Source organism: Artibeus jamaicensis, unplaced genomic scaffold (assembly GCF_021234435.1).
Source record: "Artibeus jamaicensis isolate MK-2021 breed Jamaican fruit bat unplaced genomic scaffold, CSHL_Jam_final contig_519, whole genome shotgun sequence".
In the NCBI taxonomy this organism is placed as follows: Eukaryota; Metazoa; Chordata; class Mammalia; order Chiroptera; family Phyllostomidae; genus Artibeus; species Artibeus jamaicensis.
The window spans coordinates 7,258,711-7,284,958 of NW_026521871.1; the positions used below are offsets into that span (position 1 = coordinate 7,258,711).

At 37.8% G+C, this 26,248-nt stretch overlaps 1 protein-coding gene and 1 pseudogene across 5 annotated transcripts in view; both read left to right on the top strand.

The window, feature by feature from the left end:
- The window catches only part of CFAP20DC (CFAP20 domain containing), a 242,894-nt gene that overhangs the window by 95,298 nt on the left and 121,348 nt on the right, over positions 1 to 26,248 (top strand). For 4 of the 5 annotated variants that reach the window (XM_037137429.2, XM_037137431.2, XM_037137430.2 and 1 more), the window contains exon 6: positions 23,253 to 23,409. In XM_037137429.2, the coding sequence (XP_036993324.2) occupies positions 23,253 to 23,409 (157 nt within the window). Of the gene's footprint in view, positions 1 to 13,407; positions 13,490 to 23,252; positions 23,410 to 26,248 lie in introns of those variants that run through there. The other variant, XM_053669563.1, reaches the window with a different exon arrangement.
- On the top strand, positions 3,653 to 4,986 carry LOC119043358 (elongation factor 1-alpha 1-like; annotated as a pseudogene).

The following is a 26,248-nucleotide window of genomic DNA, read 5'->3' on the forward strand; positions in this document are numbered from 1 at the left end:
ACAACAAAAGAAACAAATCAACAAAGTGAAAAGACAACATAGAGAATAGAAAAAATATTTGCAAACCATGTATCTGATAAAGACCTAATATCCAAAATATATAAAGAACTAATTCAACTCAATAGCAAAAACTAATACAAATAATCCAATGTAAATATGGCCAAAATACCTTTCTAGACATTTGCAAAGAAGACATGAAAAGCTGACAGGCACATGAAAAGGTGCTCAACATCTGTATTAATCAGGGAAATGTAAATCAAAATCAGAATAAATGAAGTGAGATATCATTTCATGCCTGTTAGGATGGTCATCATCAAAAAGACAAGACATAGCAAATGCTAGTAAGGATGTGAAGAAAAGGGAACCCTTGTACACTGCTGGTGGGATTGTAAACTTTTACAGCCACTATGGAAAACAGTATGGAGAATGTGCAAAAAAATTAAAAATAGAACTATATGATCCAGCAGTGTCACTTCTGGGAATATATCCAAAGGAAATGAAAACACTAATTCGAAGGATATTTGCATTCCCATGTTCTGAGCAGCATTATTTACAATAGCCAAGACACGGAAATAACCTAAGTTTTCATCAACACAGGAATAGATACAGATGCTCTGTATCAAGTCGATATACAGTATCGCATATCATATGTACAATGGAATATTATTCAGCTATTTAAAATTAGTATTACTGCTATTTGCAACATTGATGGACCTTGAGGGCATTATGCTAAGCAAAATATGTCAGACAAAGACCAATACTGTATGATCTCACTTATACATGGAATCTAAAATAACAACAACAAAATTTATGAGAAAAAAAGAAAACAAATTTCTGCTTACTTGAGGCAGGGGATAGTAAGAGGAAGAAATGGAAAAAGGTAGGCAAAAGGTACAAACTTCCCAGTTAAAAGATAAAAATTACTAAGGATATAATGTACCATATGATGACTATAGTTAATACTACTGTATGACATTTAAGAAAGCTGTTAAAAGTAAATCCTAAGAATTCTCATAACAAGAAAAAATGTTTTTTCTCTCTTTTTGCTTTCTCTTTTTATTTATATGAGCTGATGGCTAGTAACTAAACTTATTGTGATAATCATTTCAAAATAAGTGTAAGTCAAACCATTCTACTGTACACCTTAAGCTTATACAGTGATATATATCAATTTTACCTCAATAAAACTGGAAAATAATAAAAAGGAAAACTTTATATGTCTTACTGTTAGAAAACCAATGTAAGTTTTCCAGAAATAAAATGTAACCATGCAGAATAAACATACTAAAAACAAAATAATATTTTTTTACCTATAGTAACTCATTTAATCCTCAAACGGGTATATAACTGCCATTTTTCTCAAAAAGCTGAGGCTCAGATAGATCTAAGCAACTTGCTTATAGTTACTGAGCGAGTGAATGGGAAAGCAAGATCCAAACCCAATTATAGTTAGTTCTCTACTATACAACCTCCCCACCTGTGCCTCTGCCTGCCCTCTCACCTTACAGCCATATGATGGGAATCTCCCGAAAGCTCAGAACAGATATGCAGGTTTAGTTGCACAGATGGTAATCCCAAGTGCCTGCCTTCCTTATCCACACAGCATGGCTATTCAGCCCATTTGGTTTCTAAGGATGAAGTGACAACCTGGCTGGTGATGGGAACGGCTTTGCTCTCTATTTCCTGTCCCAACAGGCTGAAGGATGCTGAGGGGATGATGGCCTTAGGGAGCAAAGGCTCACGGGAACAGCCTCCGGAGGGATATTCTGGCCAGCTTAGCCCCAAGGTCTCTGAACTGTGTATTGCAGAGTGCTCTCCAGCCCCACACCAGGACCCCAGCCTGGGTTTCCAGTCCCAGGAAGAGAAGTCACCATAACTTCTGGCTGTAAAAACTGCTGGGGAGAGTGTGGATGAGTTATATGGAGGCTTCTGGAGTCCCAGGCAGTTCTCTTAAAGAGCCAGTGCACAGAATTATTCAGACTTGCTCCCTCTGAGATCCAATGCTGGGGCAGCAACTTTAAAGGCACCAGGGAAATATGGGGAGGAACTAAATTTTCTGGCATCAGGGGAAGAGTTGGAGAGTAAGCTTTTTGCCAGACAAAAGTGCTGGCAGAGGCCATTGTTCCTTTTCTGCGACATCTCCTTACCCAACAGAGCCAGTAGGCAGGTGCCAAAGCTGGATCTCCATTAGCCTGGCTCCCACTGTTCATCTCACCTTTGTGATTTCCTGAGACCTTGCCCCCACCCAATTTGCAGGTCCACCCAAGCAATTTCCAGTGACTTTTTCATACAAACTGCCTAACTTGGCTCCTGCTACAGATTTTCCTAAAAATCTCTCAAAGGTTCACAAATTGTAAACAAGTAGCATCTGGCTTAGTCATGCACCATTTCTCTTGCCAAGTATCCCCAGGTCCAGACACTAGGGACAGCTGGCCTTGGTTCACAGCTTGGCCTCCTCTGGGCAACTTCAAGTTCAGCACCAGCAGCCATCTGCAGATCACTCTGTGGCCCCAGGCAGGGCACAGGTGATGGCTAACCTTGTACCTTCCAGGAGGCCCAGAGCCAATGCACCCAGTAGACAGCTTCAGACTATGCTGAATTACAACCCTGCTACTACATGAATAACACAATCAAAGGTAAGACTTAGTGAGCATCAAATCCTCACTGAAGCAAGTCCTTCTCTGTAGAGTCAGTTCCTGCACAGCTCCTCCACTATAGTCACAGTGAGTCCTTGCAGCCAATTGGCCTGGGAGCCATATCTTCCCAATGACACCAACAGCAATCAAAGCTTAACTACAACTGAAGAGTGCACACTACCCACACAGAGGAGCACCTGGAGTGTCCAGCTTAAAAGACTAGGGAAGCTTCATCACTGGGTCCTACAGGATACCTACCACACAAGTCCAGTCTACCATGTTCAGGAGACATAGCAGTTTTACCTAGTACACAGAAACAAACTTAGAAAAGCAGCCAAAATGCACAGACAAAGAAACATGTTCCAGATGAAAGAACAGGAGGCATCTCCAGAAAAAGAACTAAATGAAATGGAGGCAAACAAAACTACCACATGCAGAAATCAAAACAATGGTTATTTGTTCCTTTAGAAAAGCATGCTCAAGGAACTTAGAACTTCAACAGCATGAAAAAAATACAAATTATAAAAAGAACCAATCAGAAATGAAGGATACACTAACTGAAATGAAGAATAATTTACAGAGAATCAGCAGTAGAATAGATGAAGCAGAGAATCAAGTCAGTGATTAGGAATATGAGGAAGAAAAAAATACCCAATTGGAATAGCAAAAAGAAAAAGGAAACCAAAAAATTAACAATATAGTGTAAGGAGCCTCAGGGACAACTTCAAGTGTACAAAGATTCACATTATATGGGTGCTAGAAGGAGAAAATAGAGAACAAGGAATTGAAAACCTATTTTTAAAAATAATGAAAGAAACCTTCCCTAACCTGGTGAAGAAAATAGACCTACAAGTTCAGGAAATGCAGAGAGTCCCAAACAAGATGACCCTGAAGAGGCCCATATGAAGACACATCGTAAATGCCAAAAGTTAAAGAAAAATAGAGCTTCTTTTTTTGCAATAGGTTTGCCCCTAGAACACAGGTGTTAAGAAAACCACCACTAAATCAAAGCCAAAATGAGAAAGGAAAAGACTTACATCAACATGGTAATCATTTGGACATGTAGATTCCAGCAAGTCTACCACTACTGGCCATCTGATCTACAAATGTGGTGGGATTGACAAAAGAACCATCAAAAAAATTAAAGAGGTTGCTGAGATGGGGAAGGGCTCCTTCACATATGGCTGGGTCTTGAATAAACTGAAAGCTGAATGGGAGCATGGTATCACCATTGATATCTGTGGAAATCCAAAACCAGCAACTATTCTGTGACCATCATTGATGCCCCAGGACACAGAGACTTTATCAAAAACATGATTACAGGCACATCTCAGGCTGACTGTGCTGTCCTCATTGTTGCTGCTGGTATCAGTGAGTTTGAAGCAGCTATCTCCAAGAATGGGCAGACCCATGAGCATGCCCTTCTGGCTTACACACTAGGTGTGAAACAGCTGATTATTGGTGTTAACAAAATGGATTCCACTGAGCCTCCCTACAGCCAGAAGAGATATGAGAAAATTGTTAAAGAAGTCTTCACCTACATTAAGAAAATCGGCCACAACTCTGACACAGTAGCATTTGTGCCCATTTCTAGGTGGAATGGCTGGAGTCAAGTGCCAATATGCCTTGGTTTAAGGGATGAAAAGTCACCTGTAAAGATGGCAGTGCCAGTGGAACCATGCTGCTTGAAGCTGAGATTGCATCCTGCCACCAACTCATCTAACTCACAAGCCCATGCATCTACCCCTCCAGGATGTCTACAAAATTGGTGGTATTGGTACTGTCCCTGTGGGATAAGTGGAGACTGGTGTTCTCAAACCTGGCATGGTGGTCACCTTTGCTCCAGTGTTACAACTGAAGTAAAATCTGTTGAAATGCACCATGAAGCTTTGAGTGAAACTCTTTCTGGGGACAGTGTGGGCTTCAATGTCAAGAACATGTCTGTCAAAGATGTTTGTTATGGCATTGTGGCTGGTGAGAGCAGAAATGACCCACCAATGAAAGCTTCTGGCCTCACAGCTCAGGTGATTGTCCTCAACCATCCAGGCCAAATCAGTGCTGAATATGTATCTGTGCTGGATTGTCACACAGCTCATTTTGCTTATAAATTTGCTAAGCTGAAGAAGATTGATTGATGTTCTGGGGAAAAGCTGGAAGATGGTCCAAAGTTTTTGAAACCTGGTGATGCTGCCATCGTTGATATACCTGGCAAGCCCATGTGTGTTGAGAGCTTTTCTGACTATCCTCCTCAGGGCTGCTTTGCTGTTCTTGACATGAGACAGACGATTACTGTTGGTGTCATCAAACAGTGGACAAGAGGGCAGCTGAAGCTGGCAGTCACCAAGTCTAGCTTCAGAAAGCTCAGAAGGCTAAATGAATATTATCTGCAACACCTGCCATCTCAGTCTTAGAAGAATGGTCTCAGAACTGTTTGTCTCAACTGGCCACTTAAGTTTAATAGTAAAGGACTGGTTAATGATTACAATGCATTGTAAAACATTCAGAAGGAAGGGAGAATGTTTTGTGGACCATTTGGATTTTTTATGTGTTACAGTTTTTAAGTTATTCATTTTTATTTATTTATTTTTTTAATATTTTATTTATCTATTTTTAGAGAGAGGGGAAGGGAAGGAGAAAGAGTGGGAGAGAAACATCAATGTGTGGTTGCCTCTCGTGAGTCCCCTGCTGGGAACTGGCCTGCAACCCAGGCATGTGCCCTGACTGGGAATCGAACCGCGATACTCTGGTTCACAGGCCCGTGCTCAATCCACTGAGCTACGCCAGCCAGGGCTAAGTTATTCATTTTTAAAATCAGTACTTTTTAATGGAAACAACTTGACCAAAATTCTGTGACCAAAGTCTGTCACAGAATTTTGAGACCCATTAAAACAAAGTTTAATGAGAGAGAACAAGAGTGAGAGCAAGGGGTTGGGGGGGGGGGTTCTTAAAAGCAGCAAGAGAAAAGCAGATAATTACCTACAATAAGACCATCAGCTGATTTGTCAAAAGAAACTGCAGGCCAGAAGGGAATGGAAGAAATATTCAAACTGATGAAAAGCAAGGACCTAAACCAGGATTACTCCACCCAGAAAAACTATTTTAAAATTAAAGGAGAGATAAAGAGCTTTCCAAACAAGAAAAAGCTAAAGGAGTTCACTATCGCCAAACCAATATTATATAAAATATTAAAAGGTATTCTTTAAGATGAAGAAGAAAAAACTAAGATAAAAAATATGAACAATGAAGCCCTGGCTGGTGTAGGTCAGTGAATTGAGTGTTGGCCTGCAAACCACATGATTGCAGTTCAATTCCCAGTCAGGGCACATGCCTGGGTTGCAGGCCAGTTCCCAGCAGGGTACTCACGAGAGGCAACCATACATTGATGTTTCTCTCCCTCTCTCCTTCCCTTTCCCTCTAAAGATAAATAAATAAAATATTTTTTAAAAATATGAGCAATGAAGTGGCAATACATACATATCTATAAACAGTTGAATCTAAATAAACAGTACAGAAACAGATTCATAAATACTAAGAACATTTTGATGGTTGCCAGATGGCAGGGGCGTGGGGGAGGGATGGGTGAAAAAGGCGAAGGAATTAAGAAGTACAAGTTAGTTGTTACAAAATAGTCATGGGGATGTAAAGTACAGCACAGGATACACAGTCAATAATATTCTAATAACTGTGTATGGTGTCAGATGGGTATGAGATTTATCGGGATGATCACTCAGTTTTATAATGTCTAATAATGGTGTGCACCTGAAGCTAATATAATATTGTATGTCAGCTGTAATTGGATAATAAAAATGATTAAGTGGCAAAAAATAAAAATACCATCCTTAAAAAACAACAATCAAAATAAATTGACAAGTTTTAATGTGCCTCTTGACATGGGAGATAAAATAATGAGTTCATCATAGACAAATTACATAAGCTTTCTAAATGTCTGGTAATTCTAGAAATATCTAGAGTATTCAAACAATATTAAGAAATTCAGTTCACCCTGACCAGTATGGCCTAGTTGATCAGGCATGGTACTGCAAAGTGAAAGGTTGCTGGTTTGACTTCTGGTCAGGGCACATACCTAGGTTACAGGTTGGGTCCCCAGTCAGAGTGCATATGAGAGGCAACGAGTTGATGTTTCTCTCTCACATCTATATTTCTTGTTCTTTTTTTTCCCTTTCCTTTCCCTCTTTCTCAAAATAATTAAATAAAAACTTAAAAAAAATTTAGTTCTTCCCTGGCCAAGTGGCCTGGTTGGTTGGTCGGTTGGTTGGCGCATTGCCCTGTACACCAAAAGGTTGTAGGTTTGATTCCCAGTCAGGGCACATACAGGGCAACTACTTGATGTTTCTCTCCCACATCAATGTTTCTCTCTTCTTCTTTTCCTCCTCTTCCTGCTCCTCCTCTCCCCCTCCCTCTGCCATTCTCTCTCTCTCTTCCTTACTATCTCTATAAAATCAATAAAAACATATTCTTGGGTGAGGATTTTTAACAAAGTTCAGTTCTAAAACTTGCTCTCATTTTCCCTCAGTTTTCTCCCAATCCAAGAAATGCCGTGGCAGCAGAGGGTCTTTTTCTTTCCACTGGTAATAGAATCTGTTCCCAAGAAACCTTTATTGAATTAAAGTTGAGTCATGGTTTAGGGGAAATTTATACAGAGAGCAAAAGGTGATATAGAACACTTCACCTATTCAAAATACCATCCCTGGGGTCCTCCCTGGTGTTGGAGTAGTGTTGACCATAATTCTCTGCTTTTTGTCAAAACATGCTTCAGTTCTTTCTACATTTTAGTAACTGTAGATATTTTAGTGGTAAACCTTGCAATACAGTGTTTTAAAAGCATTTCAATTACCATTTATAAGTCAGAAGTTACAAGTGCAGGTACACTCAGATCCTTCCTGCTTCACTTATTTAAGTTATTCGCCTGGGCTCTTTAGGCATATAGTTTGCAACCCTGATTTAGAGGGTAATTGCCAAATGGCTCACTTTGCCTTGATTCTCTAGTTAAAACCTTTACATAGCCAGAGGCAGGAAATAAAGTTAACATTCTTATAGCCACACCAATATGAATATTTATAGACCACTTACTATTCCAATTACCATCAAATTTTCAACCTTGCCAATAAGAAAGTTTTATTTTTCACATTCTTAATTATGAAGGATTCACTTTACCACTTAAATTCCAACAATTTTTACTTTTAACTTAGGTTTTCAATGGCAAGAACAATTACAAAAATTAATAACCATCACATTAAACAATGGATATAGCCACTTAATTCACTGAAATCAATCTTACTTTTTCTTTAAAATAATTTCAATTAGTTGATAATAGTATCTGATGAACATCAATGTCTTTCCACCAAAGTATGTATTAATGTTCAGTAAACTTCATTCCTTTTGAATAGGAAGTTCACATATGATATATCATTGAGAATGAATCAGTTATAAGAGATATAAAAATAGTATGATAAATTACAATGCTAAAATCTTTCAGTAAACTTTATCACTCAAATATCCAGTGTTTGTCATTCAAAGAGATAAAATTGTTCTTTAGAAGTTCTACTTTCTTGAACTACAATTCTAATGAAATATATCTCTTATTATAAAATGAAAGTGTGGTATAATGTTTTAAAATTTTTCCCTCACCCTGGCCAGTGTAGCTCTGTTGATTGGAGCATCGCCCAGTAGACCAAAAGGTCACAGGTTTTATTCCTGATCAGGGTACATGCCTAGGTTGTGGGTTTGGTCTCTAGCTGGGGCATGTACTCCAGTCGGGGTGCATACAAGAAGGCAACCAATCAATGTTTCTCTCTCACATCAATGTTTCAGTCTCTATCTCTATCTCCCTTCCTCTCTCTCTACCAAGCAATGGAAAAAATGTCCTCAAATGAAGATAAAGAAAATTTTTCCATCAAGCATTTCTTTTATAGAGCCAGTGGTTTGGATTATTTATTGAGTATCATCAAATGAAAAGGTAACAGAGTCTTTGGTTATATTTTGCTTGTTTGTTTTGTTGATTACATTCCTGTTAGAGGTGAGATCCTATGGTATTTGTCTTTTACCACCTGGTTTATTTCACTTAGCATACTCTTTGCAACAGCATGGATGGAACTGAAAAGCAAAAAAAAAATTTTAAGAATACTAGATAGGCAAAGAAGGGAAACATGATCCATAACAAGGAAAAAAATCACAGAATGAAAAGTCAAGGGCTTTAAAACAACTATTGTAAATATATTTTGAGGATTTAAAGGAAATATGTAAACATAATGGAGAAACAAATGGAGAACCTCAATAGAGAAATGGAAACTGTGGAAAAAAACCTGAATAAATACAATATTGAGATGAAAGAGTCATTGGGTGGATTTAACACCAAATTAAACACTAAGAAATATCATTAAAATTGAAGTCAGAAATATAGGAACAATTCAAACTGAAGCACAGAGAGGGAGAAAAGATTCTGAAAAAAAATAGTATAGTCTGAATGGCTTGTGAAACAATATCAGTTAGTCTAACTTATATGTAATTGGAATACTGGAAGGAGAACAAAGAGATTGAGCTGAAGAAGATTTATAAAAGTGATGGTTTAAATTTTTCAAAATTTGAAAAATATACCTACATGTCCAATAAGCACAACAAGCAATGAGCTGAGGATCACTGAAACACCACACCATGATAAGCCATAACTGAAAAGAAAAAATGCCCACAAAATATGCCATGGCATGCCATACCTAAATTGCTGAAAAACAACAATAAAGAGGAAGTCTCAGCAAGAGGAAAAATCACATTATGCATCAGAGAATGATGATAAAATATGTCAACAGCTTTCTACCAGAAGTAATGAAAGAAAGTAATGAAAGAAAGCAATGGAATGGTGCTAGGGAGAAGGAACTAAATCTGTCAACCTGGAATTCTTTAATGAAAATATTTTAAAAATAGAGCAAATAAAACCATTTTAAGACTGAAAAGCTGAGAAAATTTGTTGCTATCAAACCTGAACTACAAAAAATACTAAAGTTCTGTGTGCTGGAAAAAAAAAATATGTGCAAGATGGAAATTTAGATCTAAGTGAGAGAACAAAGTGTGCCAGTAAAGGTGGATATGTAAGTAAATCTAAAAGATTCGTTATTCATATCATAATTTCCTTAAAAGTATTTGATTGTTGAAAATAAAAATAACATTATAGATGTAAAGTATATTACCATAATGATAAAGAATGGTGGAGCCCTGGCTGGTGTAGCTCAGTGGATTGAGCTCAGGCGGTGAACCAAAGCATTGCAGTTCAATTCCCAGTCAGGGCATATGCCTGGGTTGTGGGCCAGGTCCCCAGTGGGGGCCACATGAGAGGCAACCACACATTGATGTTTCTCTCCCTCTCTTTCTCCTTCTCTTCCCCTTTCTCTAAAAAATAAAAATAATAAAATAAAGAAATAAGAGATATATTTTTAAAAAGAATGGTGGAGATGGTAGTAGAATACTATTAGGTTCTTATCCATGAGATAGTCTATCAAAGTTAGATTGTGGTAAGTTGAAGATTCACATTGCAAACTCTAGTGCAACCATTGGGGGAAAAAATAAAGAAATGTAACTATTCAGCCAGCTGAGGAAATTAATAGGACACTAAAAATATATTTAATTCAAAAATTATAGGAAAAAAGAAAGAAAGAACCGATGGGACAAACTGAAAGCAAATAGCAAAATGGTTACCTTAAACACATCAAACTAACTACAGTAAGTGCAAATGGACTAAATAAACACTTTAACTAAAAAATAAACTGTTAAATTGAATGAAAAGCAAGAAAAAAGTGTATATTGTTTGCAAGAAGTGTACATCAAATCTAAAGACATGGGTAGATTAAAACTTTTTAAATGTAAAAAGATTGGACTTCCGCCAAGATGGAGACGTAGGTGGAGGAACCACCTTGCCTCTGTGCACAACCAAATCTAAGAACAACTATTTTTAACAGCAGTCACAACCAAGCCACACGGAAAATCGACAATACGGAGTCCAAAGGACAACTAGATACTCAGCTGGACCGGAATGAGGAGCGAAGCCAGCAGCAGAACAGGTTAGCAAGGAAAAATTCCTGGGTGGTGCGCGGTGAGCGAGCGCGCAAGCAGCCAAAAGCGCTGATCTAGAGCGAGCTAGCTATGGGAGCGCACAGGGAAGAGGCGCATTTACCTGCGGAGAAACCAGTGAGAAGGGAAGCCTGCACGGGGCAGCAGCCTTGCACAATTCCAATCGGATAAACAAGCCCGAGGCGTGTGGTGTGACTGGACGGACTGGGCTAGCGGAGAGGACCGCCATTGCTCCCTCTCTGACCACGCCCCCACACACAGCGTCACAAACCAGCGACCTGGGTCTCCCCCTCCTGGTAAACAACTAAGGCTTCGCTCTGCTTACTTAACAGCACGAATAGACCAAAAATGGCTCTAGGACAACTCAGAGCCCCAGAACCGATAGATCTAAGCGATGAAGAAATAGCCAGTCTTTCAGATGCACAGTTCAAAACACTGGTTATCAGGATCCTTACAGAACTGGTTGATTTTAGTCACAAATTAGAGAAACATATGGAAGCTAAACTAATTGAAATGAAGGGAAATACACAGGAAACCAATAGTAATGGAAAGAAAATTGGGACTCAAACCAAGGGAGTGGACCAGAAGGAAGAAAAAAATGATCAAACAGAAAAGAATGAAGGAATAAGAATTCAGAAAAATGAAGAGAAGCTTAGGAACCTCCAGGACATCTTTAAATGTTCCAACATCCGAATTATAGGGGTACCAGAAGGGGGAAAGGCACAGCCACCAGTGGAAAACTTATTTGAACAAATAATAAAGGAGAATTTCCCCAATTTGGCAAAGGAAATAGACTTCCAAGAAATCCAGGAAGCTCAGAGAGTCCCAAAAAGTTGGACCCAAGAAGGGACACACCAAGGCACATCATCATTACATTAGCCAAGATTAAAATGAAGCAGAGAATCCTAGAAGCAGCAAGAGCTAAGGGGACAGTCACCTACAAAGGAGTTCCCATCAGACTGTCAGCTGATTTCTCAAAAGAGACCTTACAGGCAAGAAGGGGCTGGAAAAAGGTATTCCAAGTCATGAAAACCAAAGATCTACAACCAAGATTGCTCTACCCAGCAAAGTTTTCATTTAGAATGGAAGGACAGATAAAGTGCTTCTCAGATAAGACCAAATTCAAGGAGTTCATCATCACCAAGCCCCTATTATATGAAATGTTAAAGGGACTTACCTAAGAAAAAGAAGATAAAAAAGATGAACGGTGAAAGGACAGCAAACTCACAGTTATTAAGAACCACATCTAAAACAAAAGCAAACTAAGAGGACAGCTAGATCAGGAGCAGAACCATAGAAATGAAGATCTCATGGAGGGTTAGCAACAGGGGAGTGGGAGGAGGGGAAGGGGGGAGAAGGTACAGAAAATAAGTAGCATAGACGGTAGGTAGAAAATACATAGGGGGGAGGGTAAGAATAGCAGGGGAAATACAGAATCTAAAAAATTTGAGACACGTGTTCATGAACTAAAGGGGGAAATGGTGGGGGAGGGGTATGCAGGGTGGAGGGGAATGGAGGGGGGGAATAGAGCAAATGTAATGGCATAATCAATAAAAAAGTTAAAAAATAAATAAATAAATAAATAAATAAATGTAAAAAGATTTACCATGCAAACACTAATCATAAAAATACTAGAGTGGATATGTTAATACCAGACAGAGCAAACTACAGGAATGGAATATTATGTAAGGAGGCACATTTCTTCAACCTAATAAAGGGCCTCTATAAAAAAAAACCTACAACCAAAGTTATACTTAATGGTGAAATACTGACAACTTATTCCCAACCCGAAAACAAGGCAAGGATACCCACACTGACCACTTCTAGTCAACATCGTATTGGAGGTCTCAGCAAGTGCAATAAGATATAAAAGAGAAATTTTTTAAAACTCAGATTGGAAAAAGAAGTAAAACTTTCTTTACAGACAACATAATTATGTAGAAAATTTTAAGGAATCCACAGAAACTAAACAAAACCTATTAGGTAAGTGAATTTAGTAGAGTCACAGAATACAAATGTCAGTATACCAAAATTAATTATGTTTCTATATAAATTGTTTATAAAAGTAAATAATTAAAAATCCGAAGTTTTAAAAATATTTACAATAGCATCAAAATTATGAAATACTCAGGAATAAATTTAACAAAATATATGCTAAACATTTACCCTGAAAACTATAAAACATTGTTGAGAAAAATTGAAGATACATTGTTTATGATTCAGAAGAATGTGTTTGCTGAGATGGCAATGTTCCTTCAATTGACCTAATTGATCTGATCCCAATTAGAACCCCAGCAGGCCTTTTTGCAGAAATTAATAACCCAGTCCCAAAATATGTATATAGAAATTCAAAAGACCTAGAACATCCAAAAATTTTCAAAAAGTAAAAATTATATCTTGTGATTTCAAGACTTAGTATAAAGCTATAGTAACCAGCGCAATGTGTTATCAGCATATAACAATAACAAATTTAGAAATAGACCTACATATATGTAGTTGGTTGATTTTTCAACCAAGGCACCAGAACGATTCGGTAGGAATAGGAACATCTTTTTTTCCCCAAGAACTGGAACTTCTTTTTGTTTAATTTTTCAATTACAATTTGTTGTAAACCGCTCTGCCTGATTTTAGGAATTGTATCTCTACCCCTTGTGACTAAGGGCAAGAGACAACCTTTGGAATTCCAGCCGCAGGAGACAAAGCCTGTCTCTGGTAACAAATGCTGCCTCAGTTCCTCTCCCTGCCCCCCAGAGCTTGTTGGAAGTCAATAACAGGTAAGACCCCTCACAGCGGGGGGCAACCTAAGCCAGACTTGATCACTCCGGAGGCCTTCATGGAAGGACTCCTGGGGGCTGCAACAAAGAGCAATGGACTCCCCCCGACCCCCGTGCCTCGCCCCCCCCTCCCCCGGCTTTGACATAGCCATAGTCCCCATGTTCTCTGGGAGAAGCCCTTCCTGGCTCTAATCCCCTGAAGCCTGAATACCTGATGGGGAGAGGTTGCAGCTCCTTGCCTTGCTAGAGTATGTCCTGGGGAAAAATTTGGCACCACAAAGACTTCTTGATAAACCTGTGAAATCTGCTCTGCTAAGAGTGCTTTCATTTATATGATAAGGGTCCAAGAGGAAATGAGTATGTCTCCCAAAGTTTCTGCAATTCTCATCCTAACAGACATTGACTCAGACTCTGAAGCCCTCAGATATCTTCGTAATGTTATCTACTGTTTAATCCTTGCTGCCCTGTATTCCTGTGTATCACAACCCAATAAAAGGCTATGGAGGAGGGGGCTTGCTTGGTGCCTTTTTTCCCTCAGAGAAACTGGCCGCTGCGGGCCTTTGTCTCTCCAGAGAAACTGGCCACCTCTCCTCCCCAAGCAGATCACAGCATATCTCTGTCATATTCATGCTCACCTGTGGCACTCGGGGGGGGGACTCGCGAAGAAGTCACCCCCACAACAGTTGACATTCAATATTATTTTATGTTAGTTTCAGGCATACAGAATAGTGGTTAGACAATTATATAATTTATGAAGTGATCTACTCAATAATTATAGTACCCATCTGGAACCATACATAGTTATTACAATATTATTGATTACATTTTTTATGCTATACTTTACATCCTTTTGACTATTTTGTAACTACCAATTTTTACTTCTTATTTCCTTCAAGTTTTTAACCCAACCTTTTAATTACCCTTCCCTCTGACAACCAATAGTTCTTTAAATCTATGAATCTATTTTTCTTTTGTTTGTTCATTTATTTTATTCTTTTAGATTTCAAATACAAGTGAAATTGCATGGCATTTCTCTTTCTCTGCCTGACTTACTTCACTTAGCATAATACCCTCTAATTCCATCCACGCTGTTGCAAATAGTATCATTTTTTATGGCTGAGTAATATAGTTTATATGTACCATGTTCTTAGCCCCTCATCTGTTGTTGGACACTTGAGTTTGCTTCCATATTTTGGCTATTGTAATTAATGCTGCAATGAATTGAGTGGGGTGTGTATGTGTATGTGTATTTGAATTAGCATTTGGGGTTTTTTTTAATGTGTACCCAAAAGTGTAATTGCTAGGTCATAAGGCAGTTCTATTTTTAGTTTCTCGAGGAATTTTCATACTGTTTTACACAGTGGGCTGCACCTATTTGCATTCCCACCAACAGAGCTTGAGGGTTCCCTTTTCTCCATACCCTCTGCAACACTTGTTGATTTATTGATGATAGTCATTCTAACAGGTGTGAGGTGATAACTCATTGGTTTTAATTTGTATTTCTCTGATGATTAATGACATTGAATATCTTTTCATCTGTCTATTGGCTGTCTTTATGTACTCTTTGGAGAAGTATCTATTCAGGTCCTCTGCTCATTTTTTAATTGGATTGTTTGGTTTTTTGGTGTTCAGTTGTATGATTTCTTTATAAATTTTGGATATTGAACTGTTACCAAATGTATCAGTAGCAAGTATCTTCTCCCACTTAGTAGGCTGTCTTTTCATTTTGCTAATGGTTTCCTTTGCTGTGTAAAAACTTCGTAGTTTGATGTAGTCCCATTTATTTATATTTTCTTTTGTTTCCCTTGCCCAATGAGATATATCAGAAAAAAATATTACTGAGAGAAATGTCAGAGAGTTTACTGCTGATGTTTTCTACTAGCAGTTTTATGGTTTCAAGTCTTACATTTAAGCCTTTTACCCATTTTGAGTTTATGCTTATATATGGTATAATTAGGTGGTCTAGTTTCATTTTTTGCATGTATCCAATATTACCAATACCCTTTATTGAATAGACTGTCTTTATACCATTATATATTCTTGCCTCCTTTGCCATATATTAATTGACCATATATATAGGTGTGGGTTTGTTTCTGAGGTCTCTACTCCGAAGAACTAGAACTTCTGAGTAATTATGTAGAAGAAAGTGAAAGAACCTTAACTCCAACTTTGCACCATTCATAAAAATTAATGTAAGATGAAGCATAGATGTAAATGTAAATAGTAAAAATATAAAGCTACTTTAGGAGATATCTTAAGAACCTGATAAAAAGCATCAACCCTAATGAAAAATTGTAAAATGGGTTTCAAAAAAATTTTAAACTGCTATCAACAAAAAAATGAATAAGCAAGTCACAGACTGGGGGAAAATATTTCTAATACATGTATCTGACAAAAGGTTGTATCAGAATATACCCCACAGCTGTATAATAAAAAGACATAACTTCTTTTAAAAGGCAAAAACAATTAAACAAAGCACTTCACAAAGATTGTACATTAGTTAAATAATCTTATAAAAAAGAGCTCTACACCATCAGTCAGTGAAATTCAAATTAAAAATAGTACCACTACTTCACCCACTAGAATGTCTAAAATAAGAGACAGGAAATACTGAATGTTAATGAGAGGTAAGAAAATTATCATATATTTTCAGTGGAAACAGAAAGTGGTACAACTACTTTGGAAATACCTTTGGAAGTTTCTGATAAAGTTAAACATTGATTCAGCAATTCTACTACTCAGTTTATATCCAAGGAAATGAAAGTATGCACACACAAGAGGACTAGTGTGGGAATCTCAAAACAGCTTTATTCATAAAGGCCAAAATCTTAAATAACCCAAATGTCTAAAAATAGCACAATGAACAATCAAAGTATGGTATATTTACAGAGTGACCACTACTCAGCAAAACAAGAATGAACTGTCAATATATGCAATGACAGTGATGAACTTCAAGTATGTTACGTGAAAGAAACCATTTACTCTGTGACTCTGTTTAAATAAAATAAGAGAACAGACAAAACTAATCCGAGGTAAAAGAAATTAGTGGTTGCCCTTGAGAGGGATGAATGCCGAGACTGATTGGGAAGCTGCATAAAAGATCTGTCTGGGATGATTGAAATGTCCTATATCTTGATGGGGTGTGGAATGCAGGTGTACTAAGTGGTCAAAATTCATAGTACTCTACCCTTAAAGACTGCATTTAATGGCATGAAAGTATAAAAGATTATGATTAACTAATAGTGAGCACTATGATATGCTAGGCATTATTGTGTTTATATGTATTTAAACATTAATCCTAGCAATTCTATGAGAGATATACCTTTATTATCACCATTTCACAAATGAAGAAAGGTACATAAAGCTTAAGTAACTATAAAGATTACATAACTAATTAGTGGTGGTACTGGAATCCAAACCCAGACAGTGAGTCTCCAGAGCTCAAACACTTACATTCCTAGGAGGAATATATTTAAAAGTAGTTGCCATTAGGGTTTAACTGGAGGGAATTGCCAGACAGATTAAAGAATAGAATATTGTGATTAGATAATAGAAAATTACTTCTATTTTCAAAATTTAAAAGTTAAGTATTTCCTAAATCTCAGGATGTGGCCATGTGAGAGGATTACAAAGTGAAGAAGAGAGGAAGGCTTTTGGAGGAAAGGAGGTTAAGGGACTGCTGGGGTGTTGAACACTAGGTTGGAAGATAAGATGAACCTGGTCCCAGTGGGTTTCAGGAATGTGTATACAGGCTGGTGAGGGGGTGTCTGAAGCAGTCAAAGTAGTGACCAGAGAGTGGCTGGAAGATTGATGTAGCTAAAATGATAGAAGGGCTTGCCAGTGCAGTGCCTCAAGCTTCAAAGAGCATTAGGGCACAACTTCCCTCAATGCCACTCGGCCCCATGGCCTCAGAATAGGAGGATGTAGAAGCAGGTGTGAACTCCCTAAGTAAACTTCAATTCCAGAGTTGAAGAGGAAGTAATATCTCAAGGAAAAGTCAAGTGTCGGTTCAGGTAAGGTGTGTAGGACCCTTAGAAAAATAAAGAGGATAGAAGTATTTTCCAGTAGTAAAGGATTTCAGAGGGTACAGTGAAAGGGTGAGCTGAGGATTAGCAAGAGAAAGATGGGGCTGCTGTTTCTGGAAGAGGTGGCTTATTTAAAGTCAGTGGGAATTAGGAGGTAGGGTTCAATTGCTGCACAAGCATCCTGACAATATTTCCACAAGGAACTTGCCTTCCTTTGTTTCAGCCAAGAGTTGCACCTAGGCTGTCCCAGCCTCCCCTCCTCAGCTCCCTTCTCTCCATGTAAGGACTTGTCATGATTTGCTTTTCCTGGGGGAATTGTTTTTAACAGTAGTAATAGGTAATTGCTTCTGACCATGTAGATACAAAATTACTATTTCAATCTCTGCTTACACCATTTAATAAATACAGTATGGTGGTGATAGAGATGAATAAGGTCATTGTAAGCATATTTTCTTTTGAGAAATTAAAACTAATATATGAAAAATTCTTTTGAAAGGCACAATAAGTTTTATAAAACACTGTTCTTTGTTATCATTGTAGGAGCACTAAACTGAGAGGTTCTAAAATTCTGTAAAGGAGATGTACTGTAGGATTGCTAAGTTATGAAATTGTAGTTTCTTGTTTATTGTTTTCTCTTAAGAACATCAGTGATGGTGGGAGTTGTGCACTGTTATGACTCGAGCTCTTTCTATACCAGCAGAATGAACTCAGAGCTTTCATACAGTCATGGCTTGGGAACGGAAAAGAGTGCTGGGACAACGAAGAACGTTCATCTGAGTGTGTGTGTGAGTGTATGAGTGCAAGCATGTGTGTGTGTGTGTTCACAGAATATGCTGTCCTTTCATTGGTATAACAAAGCCACATTACCAAAATATGAGTCAGTATGAACTAGAAATTTATGCTTTCAATAATTCATTTACCCTGTGCCAGTCAATTTTTTCATGCAAAATTACATCCTGGAAGTAAGTAATATAACCTCTCATTAATCCAAGCAACAAACTAAACAGAACCACCTTTTCTCTATCACATTGCTATCTTTCTGTTGCAAACTTCTTAAGGACCAATAATTATAAATATTTTACACTAAGAGTTTTTCCATGCTGTACTTGAGTTGCATGTAACAATAAAGTGATTACAGAGCAAGAAAAATGTCCAAAAAAGGGTATATTTAAGAATGGATGATATCACCAAGAATAATGAAAATAATATTTTATAAAGATGAACTGTATCTGATGATGAATAAAAGACTTAAATATAAGCCATGACACCATTAAAGTCCTAGAGGAGAACATTGGCAAGAAAATCTCAGATATTCCACGCAGCAACATTTTTACCGATATGTCCCCTAGAGCAAGGAATATAAAGGAAAGAATAAACAAATGGGATCTCATCAAAATAAAAAGCTTCTGCATGGCTAAAGAAAACGGTATTAAATTAAAAAGACAACCAACTGTATGGGAAAACATATTTGCCAATGATACCTCAGACAAAGGTTTAATCTCCAAAATATACAAAGAACTTACACGACTCCACTCTAGGAAGACATCTAACCCAATTAAAAAATGGGAAAAGGACTTGAACAGACACTTCTCCAAAGAGGTCATACAGAATATCCAGAGACATATGAAGAGATGCTCAATATCATTAGCTATCAGAGAGATGCAAATTAAAACCACAATGAGATACCACTTTATACCAGTCAGAATGGCTATAATAAACAAAGCAACAAACAACAAACGTTGGAGAGGGTGTGGGAAAAGGGGACCTTAGTTCACTGTTGGTGGGATTGCAGGCTGTATCTTTGGGAAATGTACAACCATTATGGAAAACAGCAAGGAATTTTCTCAGAAAAATAAAAATCGACCTGCCTTTTGACCCAGCAATTCCACTGCTAGGATTATATCCCAAGAATCCTAAAACATCAATTTCAAAGAACCTATGCACCACAATGTTCATCATAGCAGCACAATTTACAATAGCCAAGAGTTGGAAGCAACCTAGGTGCCCATCAGTAAATGAATGGATCAAAAAATTGTGGTACATATACACAATGGAATTCTATGCAGCAGAGAGAAAGAAGGAGCTACTACCCTTTGCAACAACATGGATGGAACTGGAAAGCATTATGCTGAGTGAAATAGGCCAGGCATTGAAGGACAAATACCATATGATCTCACCTTTGACAGGAAGCTAAACAATAAAACAAACAAGCAAACAGAATAAAAACAAAGACACTGAAATAGAGAACAAGTGGGCAGTGACCAGAGGGGAGAGGGAAGGGAATTTAAGGGGAAAAATGGGGAGGGATTTTGAGGAACAAGTATGAAAGACACAGGGATGAGGACTGGGAGGGGGAAATGGGAGGGAGGTGGGGAGACGGGGCGGGGTGGGGGGGCTGGGATGGGAGAAATAGACAAAAAAATGTACTTGAAAAATAATTAAATAAAAATTTTAAAAAAATAAAAATTTTAAAAAAAGATTAACTGTAATTCTGATAACCCACCTGTTGATAGTAGAAAGTTTATACTCTTTACAAAACTTCAGAAAATATATCACAACATTTGTATAAATAATGAATTATTTGTTGGAGCTTATGAAATGTAGAACCTTTATAAATATCAACTAAATGAAAAAATAATTTTTGTTTCCTCCTTCTAGCCAAGGGAGATCTGTGAAAGTTATTCCCACTTTTTCAGGAACTACTCCAATCTGTACTTCTAAGAAATAGATTCACTAAATATGGATTATTTCTCACACATTTATGGAGCTTGTTGAGTGACTTTCATAAAATAAAAGATTGAAAGTGTGTATAGGCATGTATGTAATCATGCATGTCTTCATATATTAACAAACGAGCACAGACACACATATGCATACCATTATTGGTTGAGTAATTTTTACAAACCATGAGTCCAGGTAGAGGGAATAAAAGCAGCAATACTGTGATGGGTAAGAAGAGTGTGTATCAGATAAAGGCCTGGTTTTATTGGACTCACAAGAAGGTGGACACCAATTCCCCATCAGAGCTGGTGGGGGTGTTCAGGTGCAGCCAACTGGAGAGTTCATCAAAGCAGGGTATAAAGGGGAAGGGCCCTGAGGAAAAAAAAATCCTAGCGTGTCTGCATGACAATCATTGTTCACAACCAAACCCAAAAGTTACCTACAAGCATTTCCTAGATGTAGGAAGACTTAGATTCAAAGAAAATAAAGCAAATAATTAAAATAACAGTTATTAACTGGAAATGCAAAAAAAATGTATCAGGAAAGAAAGGTAATCACAGAGCATCACTTGGCTTGGTTGTATGTAATATTTACATAGTCACAAGGAAAACACGGAAAATTGGTTTTTTAAAACTATATATTTTATTTTTAGAGAGAGGGTAAGGGAGGGAGAAAGACAGGGAGCCAAACATTGATATGAGAGAGAAACATCCATCGGCTGTCTCTGTACACTCCCACACCTGACCAAACTCTGTGACCTGACCAAGAATCAAACCGGTGACTTTTTGCTTTGCAAGATGATGCCCAACCAACTGAGCCACAGCAGTCAGAGTCATAAAGTGGATTTTTTGAGGAAAAAAGAAAGAATGAGATATTTTTTAGGGGGATGAAGTTGGGGAAGTAGTATGTGTAAGTAATAAGTTAAGTCTTATCTACCATAATAGGAAGTCAGTAGATGTTTAAAATTGACAAATGAAGAAGTATTACTTAAAAATATAGAGAGAAGAAGTTAAGAGTTAACAATTGATTAGAGGAATGTAGAGATGACCAGGACTTCATTTTGTATAAAATCCTTGTATAAAATTGTATGCTTATATAGGCATATAATATCATGATATAATTTTTAAATTTTTTTTCAAAGAAAGCTTCTCTGAATCTCTCCACCCTCTTAGCTTGAGCCCTCTCCATACTAACTATATGTAATAGATTCCAAATGTCTGCCTCCCTCCCCAGACTAGAAGGACTGCCTTACTCCTTGCTGTATTCCTGGAGCCAAGACCAGTGTCTAACACCTGATAAATGCTTACTTAGCACCTGTGGTGGATGAATGCAATTACTGAGTGATTGGAATTGGGGCATAATGTTAATTAAGTCTTTTAGGAATAAGAACAACATTTATAACAATAGTAATTTCCTATTGTAGTGATAATGTTAATAATTATTATTGTATAGCTGGAAACCCCAAGACCTCCATTCCTTATAACCTGGATTTTACCAAATTATGGTGTTTTGCCCTATGCCATGCCTAGAGGATTTGTACCTTACACTCCACTTGCTATGCTGGCCTTCTAACCAGACAGACCCTCCTCACTTTATGCTTAAATGACTGACGAGAGACTAGTCTTTCTGTACCTCAGTCTCTCTCCACTGCACCTCACCCTTCCCTCACAGACCCCCTCTACCATCCCAAAACAGTTCTGTATCAGGATTAGTCCAAATTTCCCAATATACTTATTTTGTTACATTCTCCTTTAAGAACCACAGTTCCACTTTACCTTCTGGAGCCCAAGGTTCTCTTCCCCATCTCCCATCTCCTCCAGAACCAGGCCTTACTGGCCCATCCCATGTTACTTCCTACACCTCCACAGAGCTCACCATCTTACTGGTCAAGCCAGTCTCATTATTATATCACACTCAGTCCTACTTCCTACCTTTTATTACTCCAGACACCTTTTCCCAAAAAGCCCAGAGCATCTCCATGGCCTGGGAATATAATTGTTCTGTTGAGATATCTACAAAGAAAATAATCTTCATGTACTTAATCAATAATGTACTGCAATTTCTTACTTTTCTGCTGTGGAAACAACTTAAGCTTTTCCTCCATATTAAAATGATTTCTAAATAGAGTTGACTTTAAAAATGACATTTTATTTTCTTTATTAATGAATATAGCTTTCAATGTCATGGATTAATAAAATGGACCTGTGTAAATTGTGCTTCTAAACAAATAATGGAAGAGGCTGGTATTTTTTTAAAAGCACAATTTTAAATACTATTTTTCTTTTAATTTCAAAAATTATTTTCCTGCTTTTTTCTGCAGTCTTAAATATGTTTTAATTTATTACTAAATGATTCTTTTCTCCTTTCCTTTAACTCAGACCATTAAAAGAATTTATTTGATAAAGTATTGAGGGATCTGATTGTTTAATGGTCGGAAATTAGTCCCTGAAAGGGTACTTTAAAAATTGGCAAATATCAGGCATAATCACAAATTCTTTAGAAAAATCTACTTCTATGCAACCCATTAATTGATTATAAGTAGACAGCACTGGCCACAATTTAAATCCAGCTTCTAATTTCATCCATTCTTTTTTTTTAACAAATGTAAGTGGCTAATTGGGATCAAATTAGTCCCCTTGAAGGAACAATTGGCTACTTACCTCTGATTTTCAAGATTTCAGGGGTCTAATGCACCTTCAGTTAGCTTCCGACTAGCAGTGTGCCTACAGATCTAGAGTTTTTCCCAAAGTTGTCAAAGCCTTGTCTCATGATGGGAACTCTGTAGTCAGATGACCACTGTATGCTTTAGATTATGATGATTTCTTTGGAAGGATCAAGGCAGTTCTTTAAAAAATTGAAACCAAAATGAGACATATTTGCCTAAAAGGGAAAATCTGTATGGGACTGGCTGATTCAGATAATTGACTCAACTCTCTGGACTTTCCACACACAGACAGCTTGTCCTTTTGTGTGATTATAGAAAATACTCATTCATTTTTTCCTTGTCTTTATTTTAGTGGTGCAACCTATGCATTGACATGGTAGCATTTACCAGTGAAATATTTAAGGGAGCAGTTTTCCAGTCATTGGACGGAATTGTTGTTTCAGCTAACTGTAAGCTACGGAAGATCTTCACATTGAAATCCAGGCCTCAAGATACCGCTGATAAAGATGGTATGTTCAAGTTGCTATCAAGATTTTTAAATTCTCCAATATGTTTTTAAAATTAGACATATCTTTAGGAAATGTATGAGTCAATTAATTTTATTTTATTTTATTTTATTTTGGAAAGAATACTTAACATGATATCTATCCTCTTAATAACTTTTAAGTGTACAGTATGTAATTATTGACTGCAGGTACAACATCATAGAGCAGACCTGTAGAGCTTATTCATCTCCACTGCCCCTTCATTGGTAACTCCCCATTTGCCCCTCCCCCCAACCCTGACAATTCTTTGAGTCCACTAATTTGATCATTTTAGGTACCTCACATAAGTATAATTGTATAGTATTGGCCTCTCTGTAACTGGTTTATTTCACATAGCATAAGTTTTCATGGTTCATCGCTGTTGTAGAATGTGCCATTCTTTCCTCTGGATTACATGTTTATTTTTACTGTAGCTAAATGTTATAAAGATATATTTTTATCTTAGTTGTAAAAAACAGAACTCTCTCTAGGTAGTTGCAGGGGAAAATAATTTATTTCAGGAAATTAACTGGTTCATAGAATCTCAGGGAGACTCAGAATGTCATGCTTGGAAGTTATAGCCAAGATCACACCCAGCCCCTGCCACATGACTATTCCAAAAAAGACCCCAGTAGCTACTGCCCCTAAGCAAGGACTTCATAATTCACACCATAATGCTGGGCTCTGGGTTCCAGAATTTCTGTTACTGCTGTTCCTGAAAATTTGATGTCTTCATGCTTCTCTGCTGAACAAAGGCTGACATGGCTGTGTCTGGTTTGTAAAGCCTAGGTCACATGCTACAAGGGCAGGCAAAGCAAATGTCTGATTCATGACTAGGGAGATAGGACTTGTATAGCAAAGTCACCAAATTAGGAACGTTCAGAAGACATTCCAAAATGCTCTGCATTTGTCCACTATACTATATTACTCTGTTTACATTTCTTAAAGTCATTTGGGAGAAATATTATGAATATATTAATTTTCTAGTGATCATATTAAAATGGAAAGATTTTAAAATTATTCCTCATAATATTTCTAGAAGGACCAAAAACATATACATTAATTATTCTTTCTATGATTGATAGTGAGTATACTCTGCAGGTAACTGAGCCATCTAGAACTCATAAAACACCACAAACTCTCCTGCTAAGATAGTATTAAATAACTGAACGTATTGGGAAAATACCAATGATTCCTTTTTATTTTCATCTGGGATTGTTTTTAACAAAATCACTTCTAGAAGCCAAGGAAATGGGGCTTCATATAAGATGCCAAAGGTGATTTCTTAGAAGTTTATATGTAGACTTAGTCTTCTACTCCATCTGGAAGAGTGTGTGAGAAATCCTTGTTTGTTTCACTCTGTGGAACAGGACTGTACCTATAAATTTTGTTTGATAATAAAACACAGCAGTGCATTAACAGCAGCTCCCTAATGAAGTCACAAGCCAAGAAGTATGGCTATTAATTTACATACTACTTGGGACTTCCAACCAAGATGGAGACATAGGTGGAAATACTGTGCCTCCTCACACAACCAAAATTAAAGACAACAAAGATTTAGAAATCAAACACAACCAGAACAGACAGAAAATTGAACTGTACGGAAGTCCAACAACTATTCATCCAGACAGGTAAGGGGGCAGAGTCGGCAGCCAGTGGAGAACGGTAGCAGCAGGAAAAGACAGTGGCTAGCAGACCCTGGGCATGGGGAGGACTCAGTGAGGCACGCAAGGCAATTGGCTGATTGTGATCACACATTTGCGCTCAGATAAACATGATAAAAATGGGCAGTGAGACAGACCATGCAACCAAGGACCCCAATGACAAAAATAAAGCCTAAAAGCACCGATTGAAAAGGTGCCAGGAAAGACTCCCAGTCTCACAAGAGAATTCACTGGAGAGACCCACTGGGACCTAGAATGTACACAAGCCCACCCACCCGGGAACCAGAACCAGAAGGGCCCAATTTGCTTGTGGGAAGCGGCAGAGGGGACTAAAATTTGAGAGAGAGCAGAGCAAGCACCATTGTTCCCTCTCTTACCCTGCCCCCACATACAGCATCACAACCCAACTACTGGGTTGCCCCTCCTGGTGAACACCTAAGGCTCTGCCCCTCATATGTAACAGGCATGACCAGACCAAAAAATTGTGGCTCAAACAGAAGAACAAATCAAAGCCCCAGAGCCAATACTTTTAAGCAACCAAGAGATAGCCAACCTATCACATGCACAGTTTAAAGCACTAGTGATCAGGATGCTCACAGAACTGGTTGATTTTGATCACAAATTAGATGAAAAACTGAAGGCCACACTAAGTGAAATGAAGGAAAATGCACAGGGAACCAATAGTGATGGGAAGAAAACTGGGACTCAAATGAATGGAATGGACTAGAAGGAAGAAAGCAACAACCAAACAAAAAAGAATGAAGGAACAAGAATTCAAAAAAATGAGGAGAGGCTTGGGAACCTCCAGGACATCTTTAAACATTTCAGCATCTGAATTATAGTGGTACCAGAAGGGGAAGAGGAAGGACAAGTGGAAAAGTTATTTAATCAAATAATAAAGGAGAACTTCCCCAATCTGGCAAAGGAAATAGACTTGCAGAAAGTTCAGGAAGCTCAGAGTCCCAAAGAAGGTGGACCCAAGGAGAAACACTGTTCCAACACACATTGTAATTACATTAGCCAAAATTAAAATGAAGGAGAGAATCCTAGAAGCAGCAAGACATAAAGGGACAGTCACCTACAAAGGAGTTCCCATCAGACTGTCAGCTAATTTCTCAAAATAGACCTTGCAGGCAAGAAGGGGCTGGAAAGAAGTATTC